This window comes from Chanos chanos, chromosome 16 (assembly GCF_902362185.1).
Source record: "Chanos chanos chromosome 16, fChaCha1.1, whole genome shotgun sequence".
NCBI classification, from domain to species: domain Eukaryota; kingdom Metazoa; phylum Chordata; class Actinopteri; order Gonorynchiformes; family Chanidae; genus Chanos; species Chanos chanos.
The window spans coordinates 6,247,817-6,275,316 of NC_044510.1; the positions used below are offsets into that span (position 1 = coordinate 6,247,817).

The following is a 27,500-nucleotide window of genomic DNA, read 5'->3' on the forward strand; positions in this document are numbered from 1 at the left end:
TGCGTCCGTTCTAAACTTAAAATGATCCAATTTCAGATTCCAAGAAAAAAGTAACATCTAAATACCGCTTTGATGAGAAAATCCCTTCAGAATAAATATGGCGTTGACTTATTTTGCCTCCTATATGGTCATTTAAATAGATACTTATTTTTTTCCCATAGCCTTTTCATTCACAGGTTCATCACTCGGAATGTGTTTAGAAGCAGAACTAGACCACAGAGGAAGATGACTGTTCTCTTTGGTCTAAGTGCAGCTAATGGTCCAGCTATGTTCTTTCACACTTGATTTTTTCAAAAAAAGGAAATCCTACACAACTGTTACACAATTTGAAGAGTTGTTTCTCCCCGATACGTGAACTTGTGGTTACCAGAAGACTCAACCCCAAGAGACGATGTCGCGCCTCAAAATATTCGTCACCCCCACCCACTGTTAGACATCATTCACCTACGAATATCAGGAAGGTAAACAAGTCTAACCAAATCTAGAATGAAATTGAGGTTAATGGGGGTAATCACTATATCTTGTTGGGTAAAGTTTACATGTGGGATTTAGGGTTGAAATCTGGCACTCGTGTGCAGTGTGAAAAGATGTGTTGAACCGTCTGGTGCTGCTTGCCAACTGCTAATTTTGGTCGGTTGCGTGGATGAGAGAAAAAAGAGCGAGTTGCCAAGCATGGGATAACCGTGTATGGAGAGAGAAAAAGAAAAACAAAAAAACAAAAAGAGGAAAAAGAAATTCTTGGATTAAAAAGTGAACAGTTGGTTCTTATACCCTGACAAGTTGAGTTTTTATGAACTATGTGTCCTTTGGCACATAGCACATTTTATGGAATGAGTTGATTTCAGGATCTCACTTGACCTTGAGTCAGTCAAAAACATTGTAATTTTGGTTATCTGATACAGAGTGTGAAGTTTTACCTGATCACAGACCAGTTCCCATTTCTTCTCATTGTCATACTGACTAAGAAGCTTCATCTTATCGGGTGGCAGGTTCATGGAACTCTGGGGAGAGAAAAATCGAGAGGGAGTCAAGCCTAAAAATATAATAATGTGATATGAAACCATTTTCAAAAGACACACAGATACACACACATGCGCGCGCACACAAACGTACACACACACACACACATGCACGTACACACACACACGCACATACACACACACACACACACACATTTTTTGCTCAACTGTGAGGCTAGAAAATGCACTCCCTGTGTATAATGAGACAGATTAAAACATTAAAGTTTCACCTCAGGATGTTTTCCTCTGTTTTTTCCTTTTTTTTTTCCTTTTAAATGAAAACTTTTTTTTTTTTTTTTACCCTTGGGTGCTTGAGAATAATGGCACGATGTTACCGTGGCAACGGCCCAGCCTTTGAAAAAGTCCGTGTATGACTTAATGGAACACACATTCAGCACTGTCAGGGTTCCCTAGAACAACTTTAAGATTTGTGACATTCATCAACCCCACCGCATGTGTTCAGTGCCGTTGGCCCGTGTTCAGATTTCACCAAGCTGCACAGGCGACATTTTCGAGTTACAGGACAAACAGAATATTCGTGCGCTGCCCTGTGTATTATACATGTGATTTTTTAATAGAACCAAAGTTTGTCGATTTCTGAAGCTAAAACAATAAGTTGGCATCAGTAAATCATGTGTAATATACTCTTAAAGACATATGCAACATGTGTGTAACATGCCTTTGGAGTTAACATCAGTTTTCAATCATGGAACATTCTGGAACTGCCACCCTGGTGCTTAGGTTCAATGCACGTATTTAATTATCATGTTATTACATCAGCAGTCATCCTAGGTAAGCCCAGCATTACCTTAAGAAAACTGATTTTTACACTCATAAAACTGCTGTTTCTTCACTGATGCAGCTTTAACTTAATTAAGATGGCATGATATGAATTTCAGTTCAATTCTCAAACAATGTGTATTACTTCTTTATGTTACAGTCTGCATACTTTCCATAGCAAACTTCTTCATTTAAGGTCAATAATGCAGGTGATGGCCAAGTGTCTAGTGAAGTGGTTTAACTATGTAAGGGAGGGGTAGCAAGACATTCGCTTCTGCAAAGATGAACTATAACCTTTGACCTAACTATTGATCGGTGGCGCGGTGGGTAGCACTGTTGCCTCACAGCAGAGAGGTCCCGGGTTCGATTCCCGGCTGGGCAGCCAGTGAGTTTGTTCTCCCCGTGTCTGCTCTGGTTTCCTCCCACAGTCCAAAGATATTCCAGTTAGGTGTGAGTGTGTTTGTCTGTGTGTCTGCCTTGCAATGGACTGGTGACCTCCTCTAGTCTGTTGGGTCGCTTCTTGGATACACAAGGTGTAGTTGACAAAACCATAGAAACGATGTAAATAAGTATATGTCTTGGTTGTTATCAGTTAACAATGTTTGAGCATGAAATCACAAAAAAAAAAAAAAAAAAAAGCCACAGCCTTTTACCACAGGTGACGTTCGCCGCGGTTCCTTTTCCTCATCTGTGACTTGGTGTTTTCATGTCGTTAACTAATGGATATGTTTTACATAGATGTCTTCATTTCGCTGGTTACAGTGAACCACAGAGGGACTTGTGGCGTATATGAGTGTGTTTTCTCTCTCTCTCTCTCTCTCTCTCTCGATCGAAGGCATCAGAAAGCTAACACATCCCCACCCTGTTCTTACTCCAGGACATGTTCAGAAGTTTGAAACAGTAAGTTTATGATGGCAAGTTTGCGACGGAATAATCAATAACTGTTTATAATGCTTCAATATATTCATGGAAAGTTGTCTCTTTTTTCCCTGTTGAACTCTGTTCTTAGAATCATGTCTGTGGTGGAACACGATGCATTTCACGGGCTTTGAAACATCGTGATTCTATCAGTTAGCATTGCTTGATGGGGAAACTTTTGTAGCACGCCAAGCTAGTTCAAATCTTAGCCTGTATTACTCCCAATGTTTTTGATTGTAAAGACACTGATGTTAGCATTTCTGAAACTCAGGTATTACAGCTAGCAAAGTGCTCCGAATACCCATTCATAGCATTTCTTTAACATAAAAGAGGGAAGACCAATAATATATAAGTGATACAAATAAATCATAATATCTGAATAATATATAGTAATAAGTGACACAGACAATAAATAAGTTGTACATAAGGCTAAAAACACTAGTTGGTCCAAATCTAAGGGTATGTTTTGAATTACAGTTTAATATTTGTCTGACATGTTTTTAATAATAGTGAACTCATTAAAAATTCAGAGAGTGGATCTTGTTTTAGCGGTGAGAGGGCACTACAAACCTAACACAGAAGATACCTTAGTGATGCCCCAGGTTATGGTTAAACTTGACAATATGTATTTTTGAAGACACAGTGTATAATGTAGAGGTGGAGAGGAAATGCTTGTTCAGTCAAGACGTGACGGCAGAATTGTGGTTCTAAAAATCACCAGCCAAAGACCAGATCAGAGCAACCAAAGTCCAACCACGTTTACAACACAATCACACGTTGCACCAAAGAAACTGGTATGTGTTTTGCTGATTATGGAAAAAGGCTGGGGCAGATTGCTTGGCGTGTGCAGTATTCAGGGGCACCATCTGTGTGACGTGTCAAACTGGAATTTTTTGTCAGATTTTTCGTTAATAAAGATAAACAACTTTCAATTTTCATAAATGCTTGAATATTCTCAGATTTAAAAAAAAAAAGTGTGAAATGTTTTTTTTTTTTTAACACTTATTAAATGTATATGAAAAATATATCTATAAATATATAATAATCCATAAAGAAATGTATAGAACGTGGTTCAAAACTTAATAAATGTGTGAAACATTTTCAGCATTTAACACGTTCTCAGATTTAAGCGTGAAAGGAATTGGACATTTATGTCTATTTAATTTGGCCCCCCCCCCCCCCCGGACATACATCATGTATGTCTGCATTCGGCTTTTTAAATTGCTTATTTATAATCTTCTACGTGATTCCCGTGTTCGTCTCAGTGAGACCTACTGTGGCTTTGAATGAACTCAAAGTGTACCACTGACAAACTGGATTACAACAGCTCAGTAACACCTGCCAATAGGTCGTTTCTAACACCAGAGCTCCAGCTACTCTGGTCCGCAGGAAAGGGTGGAGTGACAAACGAGGAAACCGAGGGTGTTTGCTCTATCAGGCAGTTTGCGGCTTCCGCCAAATGTACACTTCAGAAAGCGAAAAGAACCTGCCGTGACAGACGGAGCAGCTTTCTGATGGGTGGGGACGGGGTGGAGAAGCTACGCCTGGTTCAGTACTGAGAGACCATCACAAAGACAGCGAGCAGAAAACGGATGTCGCTGCAGCATAATAAACAAATGAGTACACCGACGAGTGGGATGATCGTATTCTTTAGACTGGAACTCACACGAGATGCTAAAACTACAAATGCAGTTAGGTTCTTGAGGAGGAGCAGCAGCGTGCCACTTCTAATAAAACGTGCTAAAAATTCGAGAGTAAAGTCACGCGTCTGTCATTTTCGTGATGACCTCATTTTTTGGGTGGCGAGCGTGTGCGTGTGGAAAGAGTCGAGACATGTCACAAGGAACTAATGCACGCTCACAAACGTTTGCACTCGTCCGCTCATTCATACACACTCTCTCCCTCTCCTCATCATGAGAATAGTGAGTATGGAGAGGAAGTTTGTTATGTTCCAGTCCACATGCAGCTTGTGACAGGCCATCATCCTAATCCTCCTGTCTGACACACACACACTCACATGTGTCACTCATTTGATCATATGTGAAACAAAAGGGAAAGAAGCAGTGCCAGTTGGAAGATTCGGAAACTGTGTGTGTTCCCTAGGGGTATGTCTGTCACATGCACACACACACACACACACACACACACACACATGCCTTAGCTTCTGGATATAATATAGTACAGTATTATGATAATGTAACTGAGTTTTTCAACCGACTTAATATAATGGATTTTACCAACAGAACAGGTAAGATTTATCTGAACCAAACAGCTCAAAAGAATATTCTACATATTGACTGAACTTATTTTTGAAACTTCTCTCTTGTTGAGTGTCCTGTGACTCTTTCAAAATTGCCCAATTTGAAAGCACAACTTAACCAGTTCCTCTAAACTAGGCTCTACATAGCAGTTGCCCCATCACCTAAATGTGTTAAGGTTTATTTAACCTTGTTGGTCTTAAATAAATGTCTCAGGCCAGACAAGTCCTAAAGTAACACATTAAGGCATTATTCAGTAAGGTTATTTGGTTCAAATCAAAGACCTGGATTGCAATCTTTCTAAGTCAATGTGTGTGTGTGTGTGTGTGTGTGTGTGTGTGTGTGTGTGTGTGTGTGTGTTTCACTCACCAATACCACATTGAAGCGTTCCTCTAGCTCCTCTTCAGGTGGCATGGGCAGTTTTGGTGGAGGGCTCTTCCTTTTTGGCGTGGTTGGGGTACGGTTGACCCCTCCGGTTGAGCCCCGGGTCTCCTGTCCCTCCACCTGCTCTAGTCCTCCTGCTGCGTTACCCATGACCAACCTCTGTAGGAAAGCCAGGACACTAAACTATTCCAACAATAGCCAACTACAGTTCAAAGTGAAGACTTTCGTTGTAACGGACGCAGACAGATTCGACTGTTCTCTGTCAAACACTGAAATATCTCCAGGAGATAGCGAGTGTTCTCCTTTGTTCCGGAAACCCTTTCAAAGTCACACAGTCAACCCCAGACCAAGGGGGAAAAAAAAAAAACTCAAGAGATTGAAACAACCAGGAAAAACTAAAACTGCAAAACAAAAAAAAAAACTCTGTGTAAGCTAAACTGTAGAATTTCCAGAAGCTGGTAATCTTGTATCACCCCAGCAAAAAGAGCATCGGTAGAAGAAGTTGAAAAGTTAACTCTAGGGAAAAAAACAATGTCAATTGAGTAATCATTTGCATTTCAAAATGGAGGGAAACCACATGTGTACCCGAAAAACAAAACAAAACAACTTAAACGTAGTCCGATATAATAAGGAAACTAGAAATCTGCCAAGCTGAAACTTCCAGAAATCAAACACGACTGTAGTCCACCAGAACTCAAAGACTTTCGCTCTTCAAGATCCTCAGTATGACAACATGGTTGATGCACAAAGCTGAAGAGACTCTATGTCAGCTGCTGATGCGAATGTGTGTGTGTGTGTGTGTGTGCGTGTTTTGACCATTTTCTCTTTCCGCTCTGGTTAATCCACTCCAAGTCCGATGTCTGATCAAGGTTTCAGGTGGTTCCCTCTGCAAAAGCCATTGTATGTTCAACCATCCAGAGATGCCTACTTAGAGAGAGAGACTGTCTTTGCTTTTTCTTTTTAAAAAAAGTCGCTTTATAGAGTGGAGGGAGGGGCAAGAGAGGAAGAGAACGACCAAAACTGCAAGAGCAAAACCACAAAGAAAAGCAGAAGCTGCAGCTTCCTGAACACAAGAGAGAGAGAGAGAGAGAGAGAAAAAAACTGACATATAGATACAGAGAGAGAAAGAAAGAAAAGGAAGAAAGAAAGAAAAAAAACTTAGGGTGGTGGTGGGTAACAGTAACATTAAGTAAGGACTTATGGAGCAAACAGATAGACTCTGAAAGATGTGGGGGAGACTAATACTGTTAAATCAAAGAGATGACCTTTTTGAGCTGACAAAGAACGGTGACCCTTATTCGCCTTACGCCATACGAGCATCACGCTACCTATTGCAACATTTGGTCACAGAGAGCCTTACTCTATTCAGTTAGTTCTCTAAATCTCGTGAGAACATTTCACTGTAAACGTGATACGTGCATATAGAGTCCACTTTGCTGATACAATTTTATAGATGACACTAAGATGGGAGGTTATTTGTGCACCACAAAGCAATACCAAGGCCACGTAAAGTGCCAGTTCTCGGCAATGACATAAATACAACAGCGACATCTACAGGCAGAAATTATTTTCTGGACATATCCGTGGCGAGAATCGTTAGTCCTCTGAAGTGACGGTGTATCAGCCTTCAGTTACTGAATATGTTGAACCGAAATGTTGTTCATACGAGTAGTACTCACCAAAGACAAGTTACACTACGAGACGGACAGTTAACACTTTAAATATATTCACGCTGATCTTGATATTGTTTGCAGAGCCTCGTATCCTTTATATAAATAAAATCAGACATCAAATGTAAATTTATTAATTATTCTGCCATTTTATTAAACGCATGTCAGTCAGAGAACACCAAAGATTTCGGTACAACAACTTCAAAACATAACTCATAAAAGTGAAGTGAAACTGTAAATCGAGACCTTTTAGGTAATAAAGTTTAACACTCTAATCTTACCTTTAGTGGGATACAGAATGCCATTTTAATGTACCACCGCTTCGTCCCAGGCAACTCTGACAGACATTACTCGGAGATAACATATTAGGATACGTATACGTTCATAAGTTAATAAGAGCGCAAACGTTTCATTTGAACTCAAGGAAATCACCTGAACAGGTAGGAAGGAACTGAGTGATGATATGTCGCATAAATTACGCTAGAGGCCGTTGTTTACACCAAAAATGTTGGCTTCCCATAATGCGTATTGTGTTTATTCAAAAATGACGGAACTTAGCGCTTCCCCCGAAGATCCGTGGAACAAAGTAAGCCAAACAAGTTAACTAAAATAACGTATACTGATAAGATGGGTAGGGTTTTGGACTTCATCATTACCTTTTCTTTGATTACTTATTTAGTGAATTTGATCAATAAAAAATATGTCGTTCAGTCAAGCTTTTTTTTTACTGGCTGCAATCTTGCAGTCCGTGTCTGAGCAAGGAAACCCAGCCAAAGAAATTTCCAGCCAGCAAAGCTAAACAAGAACAAGCAAGTCAACAGAGGTTAGCGTTAGCATATACAGCTTATACGGTAACTGTGAGTAGCATAAAGCTAAAATGTAATGTAGCTTGGTTTAGCTATCTACTAGCCAGCTTAGTATCGCCAAGATGAATACAGCCCAAGTAAGTTATTTCTTTTTAACAAACTTTCAGCTTGGGTATTGGTTGTCTTTGACTGTCGATTGGAAAGTTAACAGAGTCGTCTTCTGTTTTGTACTATTAAGAGTTCCGAATATGGCTAAGTTTCGGTGAGTTGAGTAACATTAGGCTAAATGGCACTGTGACAGATAGTGTAGCATAGCTAACGTGTTTATAGCATAGCTACCCTCTTTGTTAACATTACGCAAAATATAAAATTAATCGAACTCACAACGTTTGATAGGTTAAAGTGGAGATGTTTATGACTGGACAACAGCATGTTTAGATAGTATTAGTAATGTAAGTAACGCCATTATTTATTAATACAGCAAACTTTCACTTCAACTAAGTTACAGCTGAGCTAAGAGTAATTTAACCAGTAGTTTGTCATTTGGGTTTAGCTTTATGCTATTCAAGCTTACGTAGAGACCATGCATCACATTCTCCTAGTTCTACATTTTAAGGGGAATTCGTCTATGTTACTCTGTCCCACTCTCTGGCAGACTTATATAGTTAGCTAACCGAACAGCTTAACAGTTTTGTTTTTCTTTACTCTTTTCGCCAGTAACCTTCACGGTTTCACTTCTTTACATACTTCTATGGTATTGTCTATGCGGGGGATACGGTATTTTAGTGTGTTCTGAAGTCCATCTGTTCTTAACTAATTGGTTTAGTGTGACGCTTCATGTGACTGCGCTTTTAATTTAACCTAGCTCGTCTGACAGTTACACATCTTATCAGTCTACTCAAATGGATGTGGGCTGGGGATCATCAAACATATAAACTTAGACAATCGTCGTAACGTTCAACGTTAGTTTAAAGGGAAATTAGTTATCGAGGCCATGTCGCTGCAGGGAGGGCAGGTGTCCTACATAATATGGTAAAAGAAAGTCTAGCTCATATCCACTGTGGATGGAGGGATATATCTAGGTCGTCTTTGGATGGGTCACACAGCTTTCTCCAAGAGAATAATTCATTGATAACACCCCCCCCCCCCCCGTTTTTCGGTTGTGTTGTCGCTGTTTTCATATATTCACCTGGCTTTTCTCCATTGACACTACTCCCCACCATGTCCAAGCAAACGGACGGCGCGTTTAGTGACAACGGCTTTGAGCACAGTAAGTATTACTACTATGCAAACCATAACTTCTTAGTGTTTGAATATTTTCAGTTTAGTTTATATTATATGCATAATTAGTATTTTTTTTTTTATCACATTAATTACTGTAGTGAGAAAGTAGTAGTGAGGGGGCTATACTTTGTATTAATTTCAGATGCTAACCGTCATAATAACTTTGGTCACCCAAAACATTTATTATGGAAACGAACTAGATTTACTGAAATGTAGCACAACGCATTTTGAATGCACCGCTTTCTCTTCCTCGTCATTATTCTCTGTTTTTTTAATGTATTTGTGTCTTGGGAATGTATTGAACTGTGTAATAATGAAACTCAACTGATTTTACCCTGTGTTTTGACTTTTGTCTGATAGTTCTTGCTGAAAACCCGCATAAGGGAACCGTTGTCTCCAGAGCCAACAGTATCGGATCTACAAGTGCCTCCTCCGTTCCGAACACAGGTGGACCGTTGTTTTGTTCATACAATATCGATGTCTTTGATTTAAAAGTAATTTTTAAACAATTACCCTTTGACTTTTTTTTTTTTTGCTTAGAAACACCTTTGTCTTTTCAACCAGTCTCTATACGTAATTCTTGCTGCAAATGCATAGTTTATGTTTGTGTATGATATGAGTTGTGTCTCCCACACGGCAGCAGAACAAGGTTTTGATAATGAAGACAAAATAACAAACGACTTTTTCTTCATTGTGTTGCGTAGCTCATTCAAACAAAGATTAAGGCTGATTTTGAATTAAGTTAACGAAGACTGTCATGAACTAAAAAATTAATTATGTTTCTCCATTCAAAATGCAGATTTATGAAGAATTGAGCTTTACTTATGTCTGAGAAATTAGATCTATGTGACTTAAAAAAAAAAAAAAAAGAAAATCAAACGACTACTTTTGCTTTTATCTGTTTTTATGTCCCTGTTTTTGCATTTGGGCTCTGCTATACTTTGTTGTTGCTAAATTTCAAAAGGTCCGGTTCACTATGGTTGTGCTTTGAACGGTCAGCGTTCCTACACTTGCTGATTTCAGTGTCACTCAAGGCTTTTGCCCGCCTCTTTCGATAATCCTCGCTTTTTCCATTGACTACTGTACTGCTTTCATTGCGTACACAGATGATGAAGACAGTGACTACAGACATGAGGCGACCTACAAAGACTCTTACAAAGACCGCAGGAGGCAAGCACACACACAGGCTGAGCAGAAACGCAGAGACGCCATCAAGGTGTGTGAGGGGAGTCTGAAGGAAGGGAACAAAAAGAGAGAGAGAGAGACAAAGAAAGAGTTTATAACAGGGAAAAAAAAAACGTTTGGGTGACATTGAAAGATGGAGTAAGAGAGGGTAGCGTTCCTCTCGGCCCCTTAAATGTCTTAGCTGAGTTCTTGTAACAGCTTTTTAAAGTTAATCATATCAGGAATCAGTCCATACATTATTCAGGTTAGAAGAGATCACCGCCAATTCAAACTTGAACAAAGACTTCAAAGTACAAGGTTAATTATTTTATTCGACCTGTCTCACCCTGATAACAAGGGACGTTTTATGGAACAGGTCAGTTTCTCAGAACAGGTCAGGCTAATGTTTTTGTTTGTGTCTTTTGGTGAATAGTAGAGATTTAATGGTTCACCTTATTCACGGTTTTCACCATATTCACGGTTTTGTTTGTAACTTTTTTTCTTTTTTTCTTTTTTTTTTTTTTTCCGTATTTTGGCGACAGCGGCCCGGTTTGTATCACAGTTGGGCTGGAGAGTAAATCGAACAAACTCAAAACAGTACAACTCATACATTTTTCTCTCTCTCTATTTCAACATACACAAGTTTTACACAAAAATAATGCATTTAATACAAAAAGCAAAAAAAAAAAAAAAAGCCTGTCAGAAAGTGAGAGTGAAATAGAAATGAAATAGTAAAACATCAGGACATTTTACAGTAAGGTTCTTCTTTAAAAAAAAAAAAAATTACTGCAAAAAAACTACACCTGATGAGCGGTTATTTAAAGTTCTAAAAAAAAAAAAAAAATCAGATGAACAACGGGAATGTGGCTCAAACATGCCATTTCAGCAGAAACAAAAGAAAAAAACATACGCAGACTGCAAACGGATGACCAGCCTCTCTGATCTTTTTCAGATTAATACGCATCCACTTCAGTTTAAGAAACAAAATTAAGCACGTAGAGAAACCTAGAGATTAGATCTGCTGTATTCGTCTATGTAGATTCATATATTCCAATACAATTTATGTATGGTTTGAGTAATGGCACCATGTTTTTTTTTTCTTGTTATTTATAAATGGCCGCTTGGCCCGTATTGTCATTGAAGCTGTCGTAATAATCTGCTCTCTCGAAGCATATGCACACTGAATGATGACCACAGCGCATATGTTTTCTCACAGCCAGAAATGAACAACAAAAAGCCATATCGGCTTCATATTACAATAATGTTATGCTTAATGATCAAAAGCACAAACGGTGTGGAGTGTAGCTCTGTGCTAAGAATATGTGTTCCCTTAAGAGCCGCCAGTTCTTGGTTTCGGTACAAAGCTGTTAACCCCTAATGGGTAAGATCTCTTACCCTGTGAATCAGCACGGAGAGAGAAAGTTATGTGAAATTTAGTTGTGTGTGTGTGTGTGTGTGTTTGTGCGCGTGTGTGTGTGTTTTGTCCCACAGAAAGGCTATGATGACCTGCAGGCTATCGTTCCCACCTGTCAGCAGCAGTCTGAGTTTGCCATGACCACACAGAAGATGAGCAAAGCCACGGTGCTGCAGAAGAGTAAGGCAGTTTTAACGCTTTACTATATCCCATAAATCACTCTGCACTGGGATACACAGCAGGATCAGTCACTCTGTACTGGGATACACAGCAGGATCAGTCACTCTGTACTGGGATACACAGCAGGATCAGTCACTCTGTACTGGGATACACAGCAGGATCAGTCACTCTGTACTGGGATACACAGCAGGATCAGTCACTCTGTACTGGGATATACAGCAGGATCAGTCACTCTGTACTGGGATACACAGCAGGATGAGACAGTCTGTACTGGGATACACAGCAGGATCAGTCACTCTGTACTGGGATACACAGCAGAATAAGTCAGTCTGTACAGGGATACACAGCAGAATAAGTCAGTCTGTACTGGGATACACAGCAGGATAAGTCAGTCTGTACTGGGATACACAGCAGAATAAGTCAGTCTGTACTGGGATACACAGCAGAATAAGTCAGTCTGTACTGGGATACACAGCAGAATAAGTCAGTCTGTACTGGGATACACAGCAGAATAAGTCAGTCTGTACTGGGATACACAGCAGAATAAGTCAGTCTGTACTGGGATACACAGCAGAATAAGTCAGTCTGTACTGGGATACACAGCAGAATAAGTCAGTCTGTACTGGGATACACAGCAGAATAAGTCAGTCTGTACTGGGATACACAGCAGGACTGTCCAGGCTTTTATAGCATAGCTTTCTGACCCTCCCAACTGCCGTAAGCATGAGGACTCATATCTCTAATGTTTCTTCCATAGGGAAGAACCATAACGCTGAAGAGAATTAACTTAGAGTGCTCCACCTATTTCACGTCAACATAGTAGTAGTGTGTTTGTTATATATATATATATATATATATATATATATATATATATACACACACACACACACACACACACACACACATAATGTGTGTGTGTGTAAAAGAGAGCTTTCACATTTAATTATGTGGTTTTGAGACTAGTTTGACTTGACAAAACTAAGACCCTTTAAATGGTCAGTGATTTGTCGATTGTGTGTGTTGTAGCGATCGACTACATTCAGTTCCTGCACAAAGAGAAGAAGAAACAGGAGGAGGAGGTGTCCACGCTGAGGAAGGAAGTCATGGCTCTGAAAATCATGAAAACGTGAGAGTGGGGCCAGGGGGGGGGGGGAGGGCGTCAGGAAGTGATTATGAAGCAACAAAGGAGAGAAAGAAAGAACATGTACTGTTTCCCTCCGTTCATTAGGCTGATTTTAACCGACAGTAATGCTTGTGAAAGACATGGTAACTCACTGGGCAAAACCCCTTAAAACCGTCTGACTTCCATCACCCAGTTAAATATAATAATAATAATAATTATTATGATTAAAAGAAGTATAGGTCTAAATGTTCCTCAGTTCTAGTCGTGTGGGGTGGGTGGTGTTGTGCATCAGTTAAAAGACTATGCAGCTTTGATGGGGTTAGTCTCAGCACAGAGAGCAAAGCATATTAATGATATGATATGAAGATAACACTTGTTTTTACCTTGCGCGATGGTGAAGTATATACGATACTGACAATATTTTAACGTTAATGTTACCAACATTCTACAGTAGCCAAAGATAGAAAGTCCAGTCAACAAAGTGGGGTTTTTCAGTGTCCTTAATGTGTGAGATATAGTGGCTCATTTTTTTTTGTTGCAAATCCGGGGACACTTGGTCATCGTGAGTAAGCCTAAGTGACTTAAAAATGAAATTAGTCATGTTTGCTTGCTTTTTTAACAACATTAATTTGTTTAGCTGCGTTAGTGTATTCGCCTGGTCTACTGTATGACAGACTCCATGTTAGAGGCATCCTTTAGAAATCAGTCCACAACTCACGATTGTTGCATGTTTATTTCATCACAACAACAGGTGGGGAAGAAGATTTGCACAGTGAAATAGCCTACAATAATAAAGTATACGCATATTCTATAATTTCCCCTCGGGATTCTTGACATTCCCTTGGGATTAGTGTTTCTTATCATTATTCGATAATCCACAATGTAAGGACTAATCCCTGCTGTCGCGATCCTTCCTCTTGTTTACCAAGGGCTCTACCTGGAAACTGAGTGCGTGCGTGATCTAGCGTCACGCCATTAACGAGCGCTCGATGTTAATGTAGAAACTCGAGGAATAATGTAACTGCTCGAGTGCTCGAATACTCTGTGCAACCCCTAAAATATAACAAAATAATATATATATATATATATATATATATATATATATACACAAGATATATCATATCTTACTGCATTTTCATATCAGTACAGGGTTGGGCTGTGCAGTTTTAGAAGTCTGGGTAATGTGTGTGTGTTGGTGAGCTGTGTAAGACAGAAGCTTGTATGAGGCCAGGAGTTGAGCTCATCTCGACCCCTCAGTGTTTTATCTCAGTCCTGCTCCTCCTGCTGCTGGACCAGAGATAACAATGCCAAACCCCAAACTGGGAACCAGTCCCATTTGACCTACCTTATCGGCTAGGGTTTGTGATGCCTCTTCCCCCGCGGCGTGTGGAAAACGGAGCATGTCCCGCTCGTATCTTATTACTCACCCAGCAAAATCTCAGAATAAACTAAACTGAGGGTGGTATAAAGGAGGATCTTCAGGGTGTGTGTGTGTATGTATATGAAGGTTTTTGAATGGAAATTTGTGGAGTGTTTGTGGGGGTGCTGTGTTCTCTCAGGGTTGTTTTTTTGGTCTGTTTATTAATTTACTGGGGTGGGGGTGGAAGGGGGGGTCCTCTCACAGGTGTTTGCTCATACTGTGTACATGTGTGTGTGTATGTGTGTTTTTTTTTCCTTCAGGAATTACGAGCACATCGTGAAGGCTCACCAAAATAATCCCCAGCAGGGAAACGACCAGGTCTCAGATCAGGTCAAATTCCGAGTGTTCCAGAACATCATGGACTCTCTGTTTCAGTCCTTCAGCGCCTCCGTGTCCGTAAGCAGCTTCCAGGAGCTCTCCGCCTGCGTTTTCGGTTGGATCGAGGAGCACTGTAAACCCCAGGTAAAACACACGACACACACCTCCATTCACTTACAACACACGACACACACCTCCATTCACTGACTCAGCAAACCCAGGCATCTCAAATGCATTTCAAATTTGTCCTGCGGTCAAAGCGGCCGATTAGCTGGGTACACCGTCGCCCGACGGGAAATAACGGCACGGCAAACGTACTGTGAATTCCATATCTCTAGTGCCACAAAAAGGAACTGTGATAGTAATAATATTAATAATATTAATATTAATAATAATAATAATAATAATAATAAAGGCCATCCTGTTCCCATGGAAACCAGCTCTGTAGGTAACCTTTCATTCGTCGGTTTGTTTATGATGTGTGTATGTGACCGTCTCTTCCTCCTCTTCTCTCAGACACTGCGGGAGTTTGTGGTGGGGGTCCTGAGGCAGCTGAACGGGCAGATTTACTGAAACTCTGGAGCGGGGGGGGGGGGGGGGTTGGATTTGGAGTCTCTCCTTACCTGGAGCTCTCAGGGTGCGCTAGCAATCACACCCTTATACTTTTTACCCCTCAAACTCCGCCCCCCCCCCCCCCCAAACCCCCAATGCAGAGTCCAAACCCCGAGTGACCTCTTACTTATCAACACGCAAACAGAGGCTGGAGCTGAGTGGGCGACGTCACAGCATTACCACTGTTTATGGCTCCTCTCACACGCAGCTGCTGTTGACTGGGCTGTGTTCAAAACCTTCAAACATTTAAGGACGATTGTAGCGGAATACAGAGCCATATTTTCTGTTGCTTGTCAGCCATAGAAGAATGAAGGCGTTGTATATTTGAGCCCAATGTAAAATTCTTACGTTGAAGGCACCAAAACATGTCAAAGGAACCCAAAATGTTGCAGTGTTTTGAACACATCTTAGTCCCTCAGTGTTTTTCTGTGCCCAGCTTTGTGGGCATTCAGCCCAATGCAACGATACCAGTGTTCTGTCTCTTTAAAAGGGTGTGTATTCACGTCTGCCTATTTCTGTGCTTTAGGGAAAGAGAGAGAAAGAGTGTGTGTGTGAGAGAGAGGGAGAGAGAGTGTGTGTGTGTGTGAGAGAGAGAGAGAGAGAGTGTGAGACACTTTGCTTACCTCTTATCAAACATACTTTTGTGGGCAATATGAATTGTGATATGTTGTCTGAAAACCATTATGTGCAAGTCTGTCTTGTTATTTTGTTTTGAGTTTTTTGTGTGAAGACACAGTAATCTTTACCTCTCCTGTTAGTTGTTCAAAACACCGCTTAAGATGAGTAACTTTACGCGAGTATAGAATATCGCCTGACTGTCTTCTTTATGATTTAAAGGGAAACTGGAGTTTTAAAAAAAGTGGGGGAAAAAAACCCCATCGAGAGTCTAAGTGGGTTTTTTTTTTGTCTTTGAATGTTATGGTATAATCTGACGGTGCAGTTAGTGTTGGCCTTTAGCAAATAAAGTAGCCATCAAACCATACTTAAGTGCCTTTTATTTTTGGCCACACTGGAAAACAGTGTCATGACAACAAGATGTTCACCGTGTTTGGTTAGAAAAAAAAAAAAGGTTTTCAGTTTCTCTTTCGATGACGGCACTCTCTGTCAAAGACTTTGCGGCCAAAGATTGTGAAAAAGATTATATATATACACACACACACACACACACACACACATATTTTATATATATATATATATATATGTATATGTATATATGTGTGTGTGTATATATATATATATATATATATATATATATATATATAATGTATCTATCTCACATGTACAACCACTCAAGAAAAATCCCCTGGTCTTTCTTTTGCTTCTCCTGATTTCTGAGCAGTTTTAATCTTGGACTAAAGATGCTACACTAAAGTTTGAGTTTCAGAATTTCCATGATCTGTACGGTGGTGATGTACATACTTAACCAGTGTTTTGAAGACGACTCGGTTCTGTTCTGTCCTGTACAGTTCTGTGTGGGTCAATGCTTCGTTCAGTTATTTGCATTTGCGTGTGTGTGTGTGTGTGTGTGTGTGTGTGTTCATGGATGAACTTTTTTTTTTTGTATTAATCATGACACAGTTCAAGCACAAAGACACGGCAGGATAGTTTAAGTTCTTGACAAAATCACTCTCTACTGCTGAATCTCAAAACCAAAAGCAACATTCTGTCTGCTTAGAATGTAATATCAAAGAAAAACTAAAATGAGGAATTCTTCTTTTTTTTTTTTTCGTTTTATCAGTAATAAGATTCGAAAAACTTACTATTGATAAAACTCAGGAAAATGTGATCATGCCTTTACATGCACCCTCAGGTCATTTTGGAGAAAAAAAAAAGAGAAAAAAAAAAAAAAATCATGGCACAGTTGCTGAATTGACCTGTTGTTTATGTTTCGTTTTGTTTTCTTTGTAAAGGGATGTTTTTCTGTTCTTAGCCATAAAGAGGAGGAGATGGTGATGTCGCTTGTTTGAAATACTTTTCAGATGTGCTGTTGAAATGAAATTGTATTATGTTCTTAATGTGTGTTTGCTGACACAGACGAGAAAAGTTGATTACAAATATTTTTGTATGGCTTATAATTTGTAATTGGAAAATAAACGTCCAACATTTACACACACACAGTCTTTGCGTCTTTGTAGCACATAAATTAAGCTGGATAAATAACAAACACAAACAGGTTTGTGAATAAGGCAGCAGCGTCTACCAGGGAGCTGTTTCGTTTTCCGATCATTCTCAAATCGCAAGCACTCTGGCACAAGATGTCTCCACGGCAACCGAAACCGCAAACGATCACTGATAAGCATCAGTCATTTACATCAGAGACTTGGCAAGGTCACCTTACAGTCCTCATCTGTTTCTATGCCAACTTCCTCCTGGTAAATACAAACACACACACATACATACATACATACATACAGGTTCCAATTTAGCAATGTCAGCTATTTAGTACAATAACTAAATAGAAAAGAAAAAGTTTAGTAATATTCCAAGGTCAAGATTTCAGAGTTCTTGCTGGGGAATCAGTTACCTCTCACTCCGTGTCCAATCTGTAACCGCTCTGATGTTAACCAAAGCATAAATAAAATCCCACACTTAGCTTCCCAGTGACTCTCCCATTAAGCTAACGGTTTATTGCCACGACTCACCACAAACTGCTTCTTGCTCTTGGGGTAGCCTTCTAAAATAGCCCCCATCATATCCGACGCCTGTTTGGGCACAAGTCGGGGGAAAAAAAAATAAAACGGTAACAACTGCATTTCCCTATCATTATAGACAAACAGCATTTTGCAAAAGCACTTCAATAGATTTTCGAGCCGTAAACAAAACAAACAAACAAAGCCGTAACTTTGCCAGTCAAAAAATAAACAAATAAATAAATTCAGAAGGGCAAACGTGTAGTGAAAGTTCAGCGGCTGAACAACGCATAGTCACTGTAAACGCTATTACAAGTACACTGCTGTATGTGCACGCACAGTTCTGACTGGTCCGCCCGACATCTCTGTGTATGGAGTGGTGTGTGCGTGCGTGTGTGTGTATGTGGAATATGAGGAACAAAGGGAGGCTTTTACCAGTCTCTTCCTCTTTCTCCATTCTTTCACGTAAACATTCCTCTCTTTATAAACCTGCAGGACGAGAAAAATCAGCTCTGATAGCACAGATTCCAGATAGCATCTCATCCTTCACAACAAGTGGCATGCCAATATGAAGGTGGCTCATATAACTAGGAAAACAAGGAGACTGTAAAAAAAATGTTCTTTTTTTTTGATGGGAAAACAGGTCAAGTACTCTTTTAAAACTTTCGCAAATTTGTTTCACATTACTTATTTTAAGATTAGAAAGTGTATTTCATCATTCCTTTCAGTGTTTTTTTTTTGTTGTTGTTTTTTGACTCGCTTCTAATATGATGCAGATGCGTCTGCCGCAGGTCGTCATGACAACATACCCGGATTGACCTCTTACCTTTTCTTTTTCCTCGGGAGTTACGTGATTTGTCGCCGTCTTGATCTTCTGCAGTCTCTCTCTGTATCCGGCACATTCCGCTTTCAGTTCCTCAATCTCTGACATCATTTCCGGTGTAGTTAAGGAGCTGTTGAGTTCTTTCAGCTCTGTGAGAGGACAGGAGGGAATGAAGGAACAGATAAAAGAAAACAAATACACACACACACACACACACACATACACACATACCTGTATCCAATTGTCTGCAGTTCTGTAATACTGCCTGTACTTGTGTGTTAAGCTCAGAGATACGATTGTCCATCTCTTTCAGTTCAGCATCACTCACATCTGCAAACTGTGCCTAGAGGGAAAAACATCACTGCATTGTTCATTCATTGTTCAACAGTAATAAAGATCAGGACACCAACACAGTTATAGTAGAGTTATACAACAACTCAACCAAACCACTGACCCTAAATCTAAAGACATTTTTGAGGCAAAAACACAGACAACTGTGAAGCTCACAGGTCATTTTTGTCATTATAACACAGCTTTTGTTTTAAGAGCGGGAGACCAGCGTATTCAAAGAAAAACTCCAATCCCCTGGAAGAGACTTAGAGTTAAGGCTTGGGTCCGGAGTATTTATTTGGTCTTTCTATCACTGCGTTATGGCCTTTACGCAGTTCTGCTGTTGATTAATACGATTGATAAGTTATCGATGGTTAGTTCACGGTTTGGGGGGGGGGGGGCTTACCTGGTCTGCGAAGTAGATTTTCTGTTTGCCGTAGACCTTCTCTTTAATCTTTCCGTCCTGAGCCAGCTGTTCCATGGCTTTGACCACTGCCTGTTGTATCATGGAACGTCGCCGACACATACAAGCAAAATCAAACTGCAATCACGCTATACACCATCGTTTACAAGTAACTGACTGATTTTTGCGTTTAACTAGAGTTCATTTTACACAAAGTGGGACATGTTATTACGTCTATGTCTACATTATGACATTAATCTTTGATAGCATGTAAACAGTTTTGTCAAGTTTCGGAGTCACCTTGCAAACAAGATGCTTGATTACATACGATTCGAAGCGTTATTGTCTTGTAAATGTCTTTACCGTTTTTCCAAAGCCGTGTTGCTTCTGCAGGTTTCCGAACACATCCTGAGCGCTGTAAGGCCGGTTCTTTTCATTCAGGTAGTCCAAAATGATCGCAGCACCTGCTAACAAAGTTGGATCAGACTGATTGCCTTAGATCACTTTAATATGACAAAAACGATGTGAAATGGTTGTACAATTAGACGTGATTATGAGGGCGTCTACTGTTAGGTTTTAAAACATCTTTCGTGCGTAAACATTCCTTGCTAAGGCAGACTCGCAACCATGATTCTCCTTCCTTTCTTATTTCTCCTCTTTACCTTTAGAATAAAATGTGACAGTGGATTTGGAAATTACGTACTGCCTGCATCTTTCTTGCTCATTTTCCTCGATGTTGGTTCATGTGAAAATAACAAAAAATGAGTTTTTTTTCCAATTACGTATTTTTCTGTTTCTCTGTTCACGTCTGTTTACTCCTCGATTTTCGCGCGCCGACAGCTCTCGGGTGTCAAGTTACATACGTCACATCCTGAAGCGCTGCTTGTGAGTTTATGGTCCTCATTAATGTGTACAATTTACGCAGACAATAACATTAAATTGTTTGAGTTGCTCTCTACTGGTGAACATGTGATTTTTTTTTTCATCTGTAAGGAAAGGAACGTCACACAACCCAAGGCAACTGCAGTCAGTGCAGGACAGGTTCAGTGTCTTGTAAAACTGTCACAATTTGAAATGGCAGATACATTTTTAGATAAATGCTCAAGGAATAAAGATTTCGGAGAATTAAACTGAGACTTTATTTCTTTTCATTTTACACATCAAAACATATTTAAAAAAAAACAACAAAAAAACAATTACACAGAGGAGATATACCAGAATGCAGAATGAAGCACGCCCTGTAAAATTTCTGGTGAAATGAAAACAGATGAAGAGAGAAAAATCAAAGCTTCAAAAGTCTTTTTTTTTTTTTTGTCGTTTTGTTGCAACAGATTTACACAGTCAGCAGTTTGTGTTTGTTTAAAAAAGGGCTTCCTAGGATTTCACTGGACTAATAATCACTACAGATCTCATTATCTGTACAATACAACTCAGTCATTCACTTACTCACACACACACACACACACACACACACAAACAAACAAAAATACTGGGCACCCTTTTCATTTCCTCACGAAGACCCATCAACCCAAATTTCACCAGCCCACTGTTTGCCCCAGTTCTTTGTTAAGAGTTTCCAACTGAGATTTAAAAGAGTTTGAATTGAGAAAAAAAAAATTACAACTACTTACGACCATTTTTTCCTCTTTCTCTTTACAAAAACACTGTTTAGGAAGGGACAGTTTTAGGAAAGGAGTGTGTCCACCTATTAAAGGGTAATCACATCCACAGATACAAAAATAATGACATTCAACACTCTCCGTTCTTTCGGAAAAGATACAAAAAAAACTGAACACTGAATTTTCTTTATCACTCTTCGTGAAAAGAGACTGAGTTAACGGACATGTGTCCGCCGAAAATGGTCATTATTTGAATAAACCTGGGGAGATGAAGCAAAACTAGGCTCGAAAAAGGTTTGACAATGGTTTAGGCTTTGAATTCCTCACTACCATATTAATCTCTAATCTCCCAGTTCAGTCTGAGAGTTCTTCATAGTTTCTGGAAGAAAAAGACACCTGTAGCAAAAGAAAAAAAAACCCATGGAACAGTTGGATTAAATTATGTATAATCTGACCACTACATTAAGACAAGCTGAGTTTGTTGGTACATAAATCAGTCTAAAAAAAAAAAAAAAAAGCTTTAAAACAGTCAAACTGTAATAATGTCTGTCTAATGAAGCCTTTGAGAAACAAGATCATGATATCTGCACCATTTCTTTAAAGCAGAACAAGATGCAGAACCTACAACTTGTAATCCAGCGACTACCTTCAACAGCTAAAAAACAAGATAGAAATCATCACAGCAAACTAGGAAATGCAGCATCAAACCAACCCTCGCCCCCTCCCCTTTCCACACGGTCAACACATAAACTGACCTTCTTCTGCAAACTAGAGAGAAAAAAAAATACATATATATATACATATAAAAAAAAGAACATTTAAAATGAAAACTCACTCCAGATTCAGGTGTCATTTTCTCATTACATTGTTTACACTGTTGCATTGTTTATGGTTTGCAGAAATGGTCACTGGTGATCATAAAACATGCAAAAAGAAAACAAAAACAAAAACAATTATATATCTATGAAGCTGTTTTTCATCCATGTGGATCTGATCCATGTAGATCAGTACAAACTAAGAACACTAACACAGCACAATCACACAGTCTGTCTCCCAATCTCTCCCTCAGTGAAAAAGTGCCTACAGCATCATAACAGAAAAGACCCTTTATGAAGAACTAGTCTTGCTTAGACAGTAGAGAGACAAAAGAATACAAATAAAACAAAACAAACAAACAAATATACAAACAAACAAACAAACAAACAAAAAACCAATGGGATGGTTTAAAAAGAAAAAAAAAAACCCATAAAATTACTGTGTAGACACAGCCATTATTTGCATTTTCAATGTTGCAAAAGAAAAAAAAAAAAATAAAATAAAGAGAAAACTCTATTTGAAATTTGAAAAGACAATAAATGTGCAAAGGGAGAGGAGCTGGGAGACAGAGAAATCAGCAGGACACAACGATAAACCCGAATGACTTCACCTCACTTCTCTGCACCATCCCTGGACACAAATGAATTTCTGTCTCAATACATATCACTTTACATTTCACCACTAGAGATGGGCAATTCTGCTTCGAATAAGGGCAAATAAGGAAAAAGAAAATAGGTAATGAAAAGTGTTTTAGGGGCCTTGATGGAGAAACAAACAAACACACAATAGAACAGAAGAAAGACTGGGGAAAACACTCTCTATTAGCTGACAAGCACAGAATTGCAAGCCAGTGTAATATTCATCAGCACTGGGCGGGAGGCACACAATTAACCTACTTCTCACTCCATCAAAGAATAACTGGTTTCTGACAGCTGCAACTACACAGCCTTGCATCTAGGACACACAAACAAACAAACAAAACAAAACAAAAAAAAACACAGGCAGAAAAAGGGTCAACATTATTACAATGAAATAAAAAAAAAATTACAAAGGAAATGAGACATTAAAAAAAAAAGAAGAAAATCAGACAATTTCCTTCTGTCCATTGTCGTCATCGTGATTGTAAAAGCATATTCATAAAGGTGTGATAAAAAGGTCATTTATTTTGGATTAATGTGGTCTTAACTGTGTGTTTACGACAGGGTGCTGTAGCACTCTGAGGGTTGGCAGGGGGCAAAGTTAAGGTGGCCTGCTTTTAAGAACGAGGGTTTTTTTTTTTTTTCCCCCATCAGCAAAAGGGATTCAAGGATTCACAGTGTTGTCAAACAAACAAAAAAACTTCTAATCTTGCATTTTCACATGTGGGGACTGATGGTGTTGGGTTTTGTTTTCGAGGGGAAATCCAGCCAGTTGCCGAGAGACACATTAGCAACGTGCTCAGTCAGGTGTCAATCACAGCCAAATGGCTCTTTTTTTCCTTTTCTTTTTGAGGTAGACTCATTACAACACCTCAGACACTCCAAAGAGAGAGAGAGAGAGAGAGAGAGGGGGTGTCATCTTCAATTGCTTGACTGACTCAGCCAAAAGGTCTTGAGTCATTTCAGGAGATTCAATTCAAGGATTCACACTCCCCCCAACTAAGATCTGAACAATGTTAAATGAGTGTCTTTGACCATGTGAAACATTTGAGCTATGTGTCAGTGATACTGTTAAATTGGTCTCTTAATTTCTAATGTTTTCAGCTAAAATAATGTAAGAGTGAGTCAGCTGACAAGCCACTATACCACACATACATACACATACACACACACACCTGGGGACTCTCTGACTGAATAATAAGGGCCTAGGAAGTCTGAGAAGCTATGACAATACACACACACACCTCTCTCTCTCTCTGCGTTCTGTAGGTAGTTACTATCTTGATAAGATGAAATCATAACTTTAATAAACTCTGTATATTTAGACGAGACTGAGGTCCTGACTAAAGCTAAACAACACACTTATGGAACAGTAAGACCACATATTTGTGTTGATCCTGACTTGGGAAAAGAACCATACGTTTATGGAGGTGCTGTAAGATAGCCATCGTCCATCGTTAATCGCTACTCAACAACGCTACGATCAGCAAAACTGTGAATAAATCTGGGAATTTATTCATTCAAAAAGCTGAAGTGACCGACCCATATAAAATCATCGATAAACCGAGCGGGATTTCGTTATGTGTGCATGTGACTTGTACTGCTACATTGGCTAGCTCTCGCGAGATTCCAAAACTATTTTAAAAGGAATTCTCCTCTTGCTTTTTGCTCTCCGCTCGTAAGAATGTAGAATGTGCTACGGTACATTTTACTGATCAGACCAAAACGATTAATTTAAAAAAATCCCCAAAATGGAAAAATGCAAACATCTATTTGCTCAAATAAGTCTTAACTGTATGAACAGTCGCGTTGTGATGGCTATAGGCGTAGCCAAAACAACATCATACAGAACTGTGTATTGCTAAAGTTGTTTTTATTATATTTTATCCATTATATTTATGTGACTCGACATCTATGCAGGAATGTCTTGATTGGTCCCAAGGTCATTCTTTTTAACGTCTTAAACAAGCTAAAACTTTTGGGAGGAAAAAAAAATCCTAGCATGATATTATTTCAAACTTTCTTTCAAAAAATAAATTAAGTAAAATAAAAAGAATGCCTGTCCAACCAAAAGCACACATTTTGAATTACCATGTCGCTTTTTGTAACGCTGGTTAATTTAAGCGGTATATCGGGTTGAATTTAAAAAAATTTGCGAGTGTGCGTCTTGTTGCTTAGCCAAGCGAACAACGCGAGGTTATTTGGAAAACGGACATTAGAAATGAGAGGAAAACAGACTCCGCCCCCAACCCCAAACTCCTCCCCCTCAACGCTTCTATTGAGACGTTTATCAGACTAAAGGAAAATTATATACTTCACAGTGATATTAATGGAAGCCAGGGGAAGATTTCCTGGCTACTGGGACCTAATATCACAAATTACTGTGCAAAACACCCACACACACGCACACACACACACACCTGATAGTCAGCCAATTCCAAACATACAACTGACACACACATAACAGCATACACCACAGATTTGCTCCAAACTAAACTGAAGTGTGTGTCACACGGTGTGTGTCACACTCACCCACATGCACACACACAAAAACAGCGTTCACTGTGGCTTTCCTAGCAGGTTGGACAGGAAGCCGGAACCCTGGGTCCGGCTCTGCCCGGTTCCTCTCCCAGTCGAGCCGCCTGACGGATCCATTTGGCTTAACTCTGACTGGTCCAGCATCTCAAAGTCCTCCGCATCCAGATCCAGGTCCAAATCTGTATCCAGCTCTGAGCTGGACTGCTTCCGGTACCCGCGGGGGACCCCTGCTCCGGCCCTGGGGGGTCCCTCCCGTCTTTGACCCTGAGGTGGTTTGGGTTGCAAGGCCCCAACGATGGCCGCCTGGATCATGTTGCTGGCGATGACCCCTGCCAGGTCGCCTGTGAGGTTGGAGGTCATGTTCAGGGCGTCCAGGGACAGCTCGGGGTCGAGGTCTTCTTGATCTGAATCCAGCTGGGAGTCCAGGTCCAGGAGGGCAGACGTCCGACGGGGGCCGGACTGGGTGGTGGAGCCCAGGCTGGGTAGCCCAAGACTGGGGTCATCGTCGTCCTCCATGAGGGTGGCGTCAGGGTTGATGGAAGGGAAGTCTGGGAGGTCGCGAGCAAATGATTCTTCAGGGTCACTGTGCCTGTCCAGATCTGAGAGAGGGAGAGGGAGAGAGAGAGAGAGAGAGAGAGAAAGTTTAACAGATAGTGAAAGTCTGTTGACAACATTTCATGTAACAACATTTTGAAGGAGCGATAATACCGCAGAGCTTACCCTCTGACCCCTCTGTGAGAGGCGTCTGACCCCTGGAGAGGTTGAAGGTGCCGTTTTCCGTGTAGGAGACCTCAGCGTCGGAGTGTTCTGAATCAGTGAGTGCCAGCTCCTTAGCAACGATGGCGTCATCGAGCTACGAGGACCACAACATTTAGAAAAATGATGAAACATGCATGCAGAGAAAGAGAGAGAATGCAGAGAAACATGTGTTGTCACGACTATATATTATGAAGATGATTTCCTAGAATCCATTACAATTTTAAGATTATAATGACCACACAAGACACATGGAATTTAGGTTTCCACAAAGACAGAATCTCCACAAGCACTAAACCCACCTCTTTTGGGTGAACTGATTTTTGGACATATTGAGTGACCAAGAAAGGAAGGTGGAACTTAGTGAGACACTGCACTGATTTCAGTAACAGAATAAAAAAAAAAAAAAAAAAAAAACTGCGAATATATCACCAGATATTTTCAGGTAAATAACACTGCAGATTTATTTTAAGGTTCTTGCACTTCCTCATGCTATTACTGGTGTAGTGGGCACAGAACATCAAAAGACAGAGAATGTACGGTGTGAGAGAAATGGTTGGAATTTTGATGCAGCGTTGACCAATAGAATTGGCAGGACTGATTAAATTTGCATAAACCTCTGTGATTGGTCGTGTGGGTTCTAGAATCCCAGAGGTGAAGAACCCCAGACAGACACTGACAAGCTCCATACGACCAGATGACGGCATCTGGCTATAAAAGACTGCGTCTGCCAAGACTAAGCAGGGATTACTGCTCATTAACCGCGTGGCCCTGTGTTTGCCTTTTAATCACAGCAGACTGCTAAAACCACTCAATTTATCTTACAGCTCTTTATCTTAACAACCACTAATCAGCCGAGATTTGTGTTTACCTGTGCTTCCATTGTTTATCTATAAACTACCTGCACTTCATAAAGAATGATGTGGTTTGGATAAGCACAACTGCTAAAAGCTAACAAAACAGTCGCGGCATGTTTTCATTTGCCATATAACTAGTGAATTCACTGCAAGCTTGAGGGAATTCCACAAAACCCCTGACTCAAAGCTTCATCTGAACGTTCACAGTAAACTGTGACCTTAAACAGGGCGCTGCTGGAAGGCAACTGTTTAGAAAAGCCACGAGAAAAAGCCCTCTGGGGTCCTCAGAGGGTCCAGCGTGATTTACCGTCGGGCAGAACGCGGCCAGCTCTTCCTCGCTGTCGCTGGCGTCGTCCGGATCGCCGCTCCTGAGGGGTCGTCGGAGGACTGGTACACAGACACAGGGGTCAAAGGTCAATGCCCGCAGAAGTTTAAAGGGTGACGAACCAGATACACAAAGTACACAAACAAAATTCATTACAGCGAACAAAAAAAAGACATCAGTTTTAAAAAAAGAACTTAAACACGGGACAAAAAGTGTGTCAGACGACTATAATGCCAGGATGGACAGAGGGAGAGACAGAGTGAGAGAGAAAGAGTACTGTCTATACTCACACTGGTTGTCTATGGGCTTGGACATCATGTACCCTTTAACACTGAAGTCCAGCCACTGCAGGGCTGGCTCCAGCCTGACACACACACGCTGCCACAGCCGATGGTACAGCACCAAAGGACCCGCC

General features: G+C 40.2%; 4 protein-coding genes across 6 annotated transcripts in view; 1 reads left to right on the forward strand and 3 right to left on the reverse strand.

Annotated features, from left to right (window-relative positions):
- Window positions 1-5,509, reverse strand: part of fmnl1a (formin-like 1a) — a 16,826-nt gene extending 11,317 nt beyond the window's left edge. The window contains exons 1-2 of the mRNA XM_030793466.1: window positions 5,345-5,509; window positions 918-1,001 (exon numbers count right to left, since the gene is read on the reverse strand). Of these exons, the coding sequence (XP_030649326.1) occupies window positions 918-1,001; window positions 5,345-5,509 (249 nt within the window). The remainder of the gene's footprint in view (window positions 1-917; window positions 1,002-5,344) is intronic.
- A 2,058-nt stretch (window positions 5,510-7,567) lies between these two features.
- mlx (MAX dimerization protein MLX) lies at window positions 7,568-15,328 on the forward strand. Of its 2 annotated transcripts, XM_030793508.1 has the most exons (8): window positions 7,568-7,615; window positions 9,066-9,105; window positions 9,480-9,566; window positions 10,226-10,335; window positions 11,775-11,877; window positions 12,904-13,003; window positions 14,681-14,882; window positions 15,255-15,328. In XM_030793508.1, the coding sequence occupies exons 1-8, from the start codon at window positions 7,574-7,576 to the stop codon at window positions 15,309-15,311; spliced, it is 741 nt and encodes a 246-aa protein (XP_030649368.1). In that variant the 5' UTR covers window positions 7,568-7,573; the 3' UTR covers window positions 15,312-15,328. The 2 variants fall into 2 exon arrangements, with proteins under 2 accessions (XP_030649368.1, XP_030649369.1); XM_030793509.1 differs by lacking the exon at window positions 9,480-9,566.
- A 2,334-nt stretch (window positions 15,329-17,662) lies between these two features.
- On the reverse strand, window positions 17,663-20,261 carry psmc3ip (PSMC3 interacting protein). Of its 2 annotated transcripts, none has more exons than XM_030794024.1 (8): window positions 20,243-20,261; window positions 19,900-20,000; window positions 19,540-19,629; window positions 19,035-19,146; window positions 18,807-18,952; window positions 18,416-18,469; window positions 17,993-18,052; window positions 17,663-17,719 (listed from the first exon to the last, which is right to left on the reverse strand). In XM_030794024.1, the coding sequence occupies exons 1-8, from the start codon at window positions 20,259-20,261 to the stop codon at window positions 17,663-17,665; spliced, it is 639 nt and encodes a 212-aa protein (XP_030649884.1). The 2 variants fall into 2 exon arrangements, with proteins under 2 accessions (XP_030649884.1, XP_030649883.1); XM_030794023.1 differs by having other exon boundaries at window positions 20,240-20,261.
- A 4,260-nt stretch (window positions 20,262-24,521) lies between these two features.
- Window positions 24,522-27,500, reverse strand: part of retreg3 (reticulophagy regulator family member 3) — a 7,867-nt gene continuing 4,888 nt past the window's right edge. Inside the window, exons 6-9 of the mRNA XM_030793681.1 lie at window positions 27,376-27,500; window positions 27,068-27,147; window positions 25,868-26,000; window positions 24,522-25,746 (exon numbers count right to left, since the gene is read on the reverse strand). The exon at window positions 27,376-27,500 is cut by the window's right edge and continues 13 nt beyond it. Of these exons, the coding sequence (XP_030649541.1) occupies window positions 25,169-25,746; window positions 25,868-26,000; window positions 27,068-27,147; window positions 27,376-27,500 (916 nt within the window). The 3' untranslated portion in view covers window positions 24,522-25,168. The remainder of the gene's footprint in view (window positions 25,747-25,867; window positions 26,001-27,067; window positions 27,148-27,375) is intronic.

Coding starts and splice junctions, on each gene's coding strand:
- mlx (XM_030793508.1), top strand. CDS start 7,574: ATGACGGAACTTAGCGCTTCCCCCGAAGATCCGTGGAACAAA. Junction 9,106..9,479: donor TGACAACGGCTTTGAGCACA/GTAAGTATTACT, acceptor TTTGTCTGATAG/TTCTTGCTGAAAACCCGCAT. Junction 14,883..15,254: donor AGGAGCACTGTAAACCCCAG/GTAAAACACACG, acceptor CTCTTCTCTCAG/ACACTGCGGGAGTTTGTGGT.
- psmc3ip (XM_030794023.1), bottom strand. CDS start 20,261: ATGAGCAAGAAAGATGCAGGCA. Junction 20,001..20,239: donor GAGCAAGAAAGATGCAGGCA/GTACGTAATTTC, acceptor CTTTGTTAGCAG/GTGCTGCGATCATTTTGGAC. Junction 17,720..17,992: donor AGAGCAAGAAGCAGTTTGTG/GTGAGTCGTGGC, acceptor TGTATTTACCAG/GAGGAAGTTGGCATAGAAAC.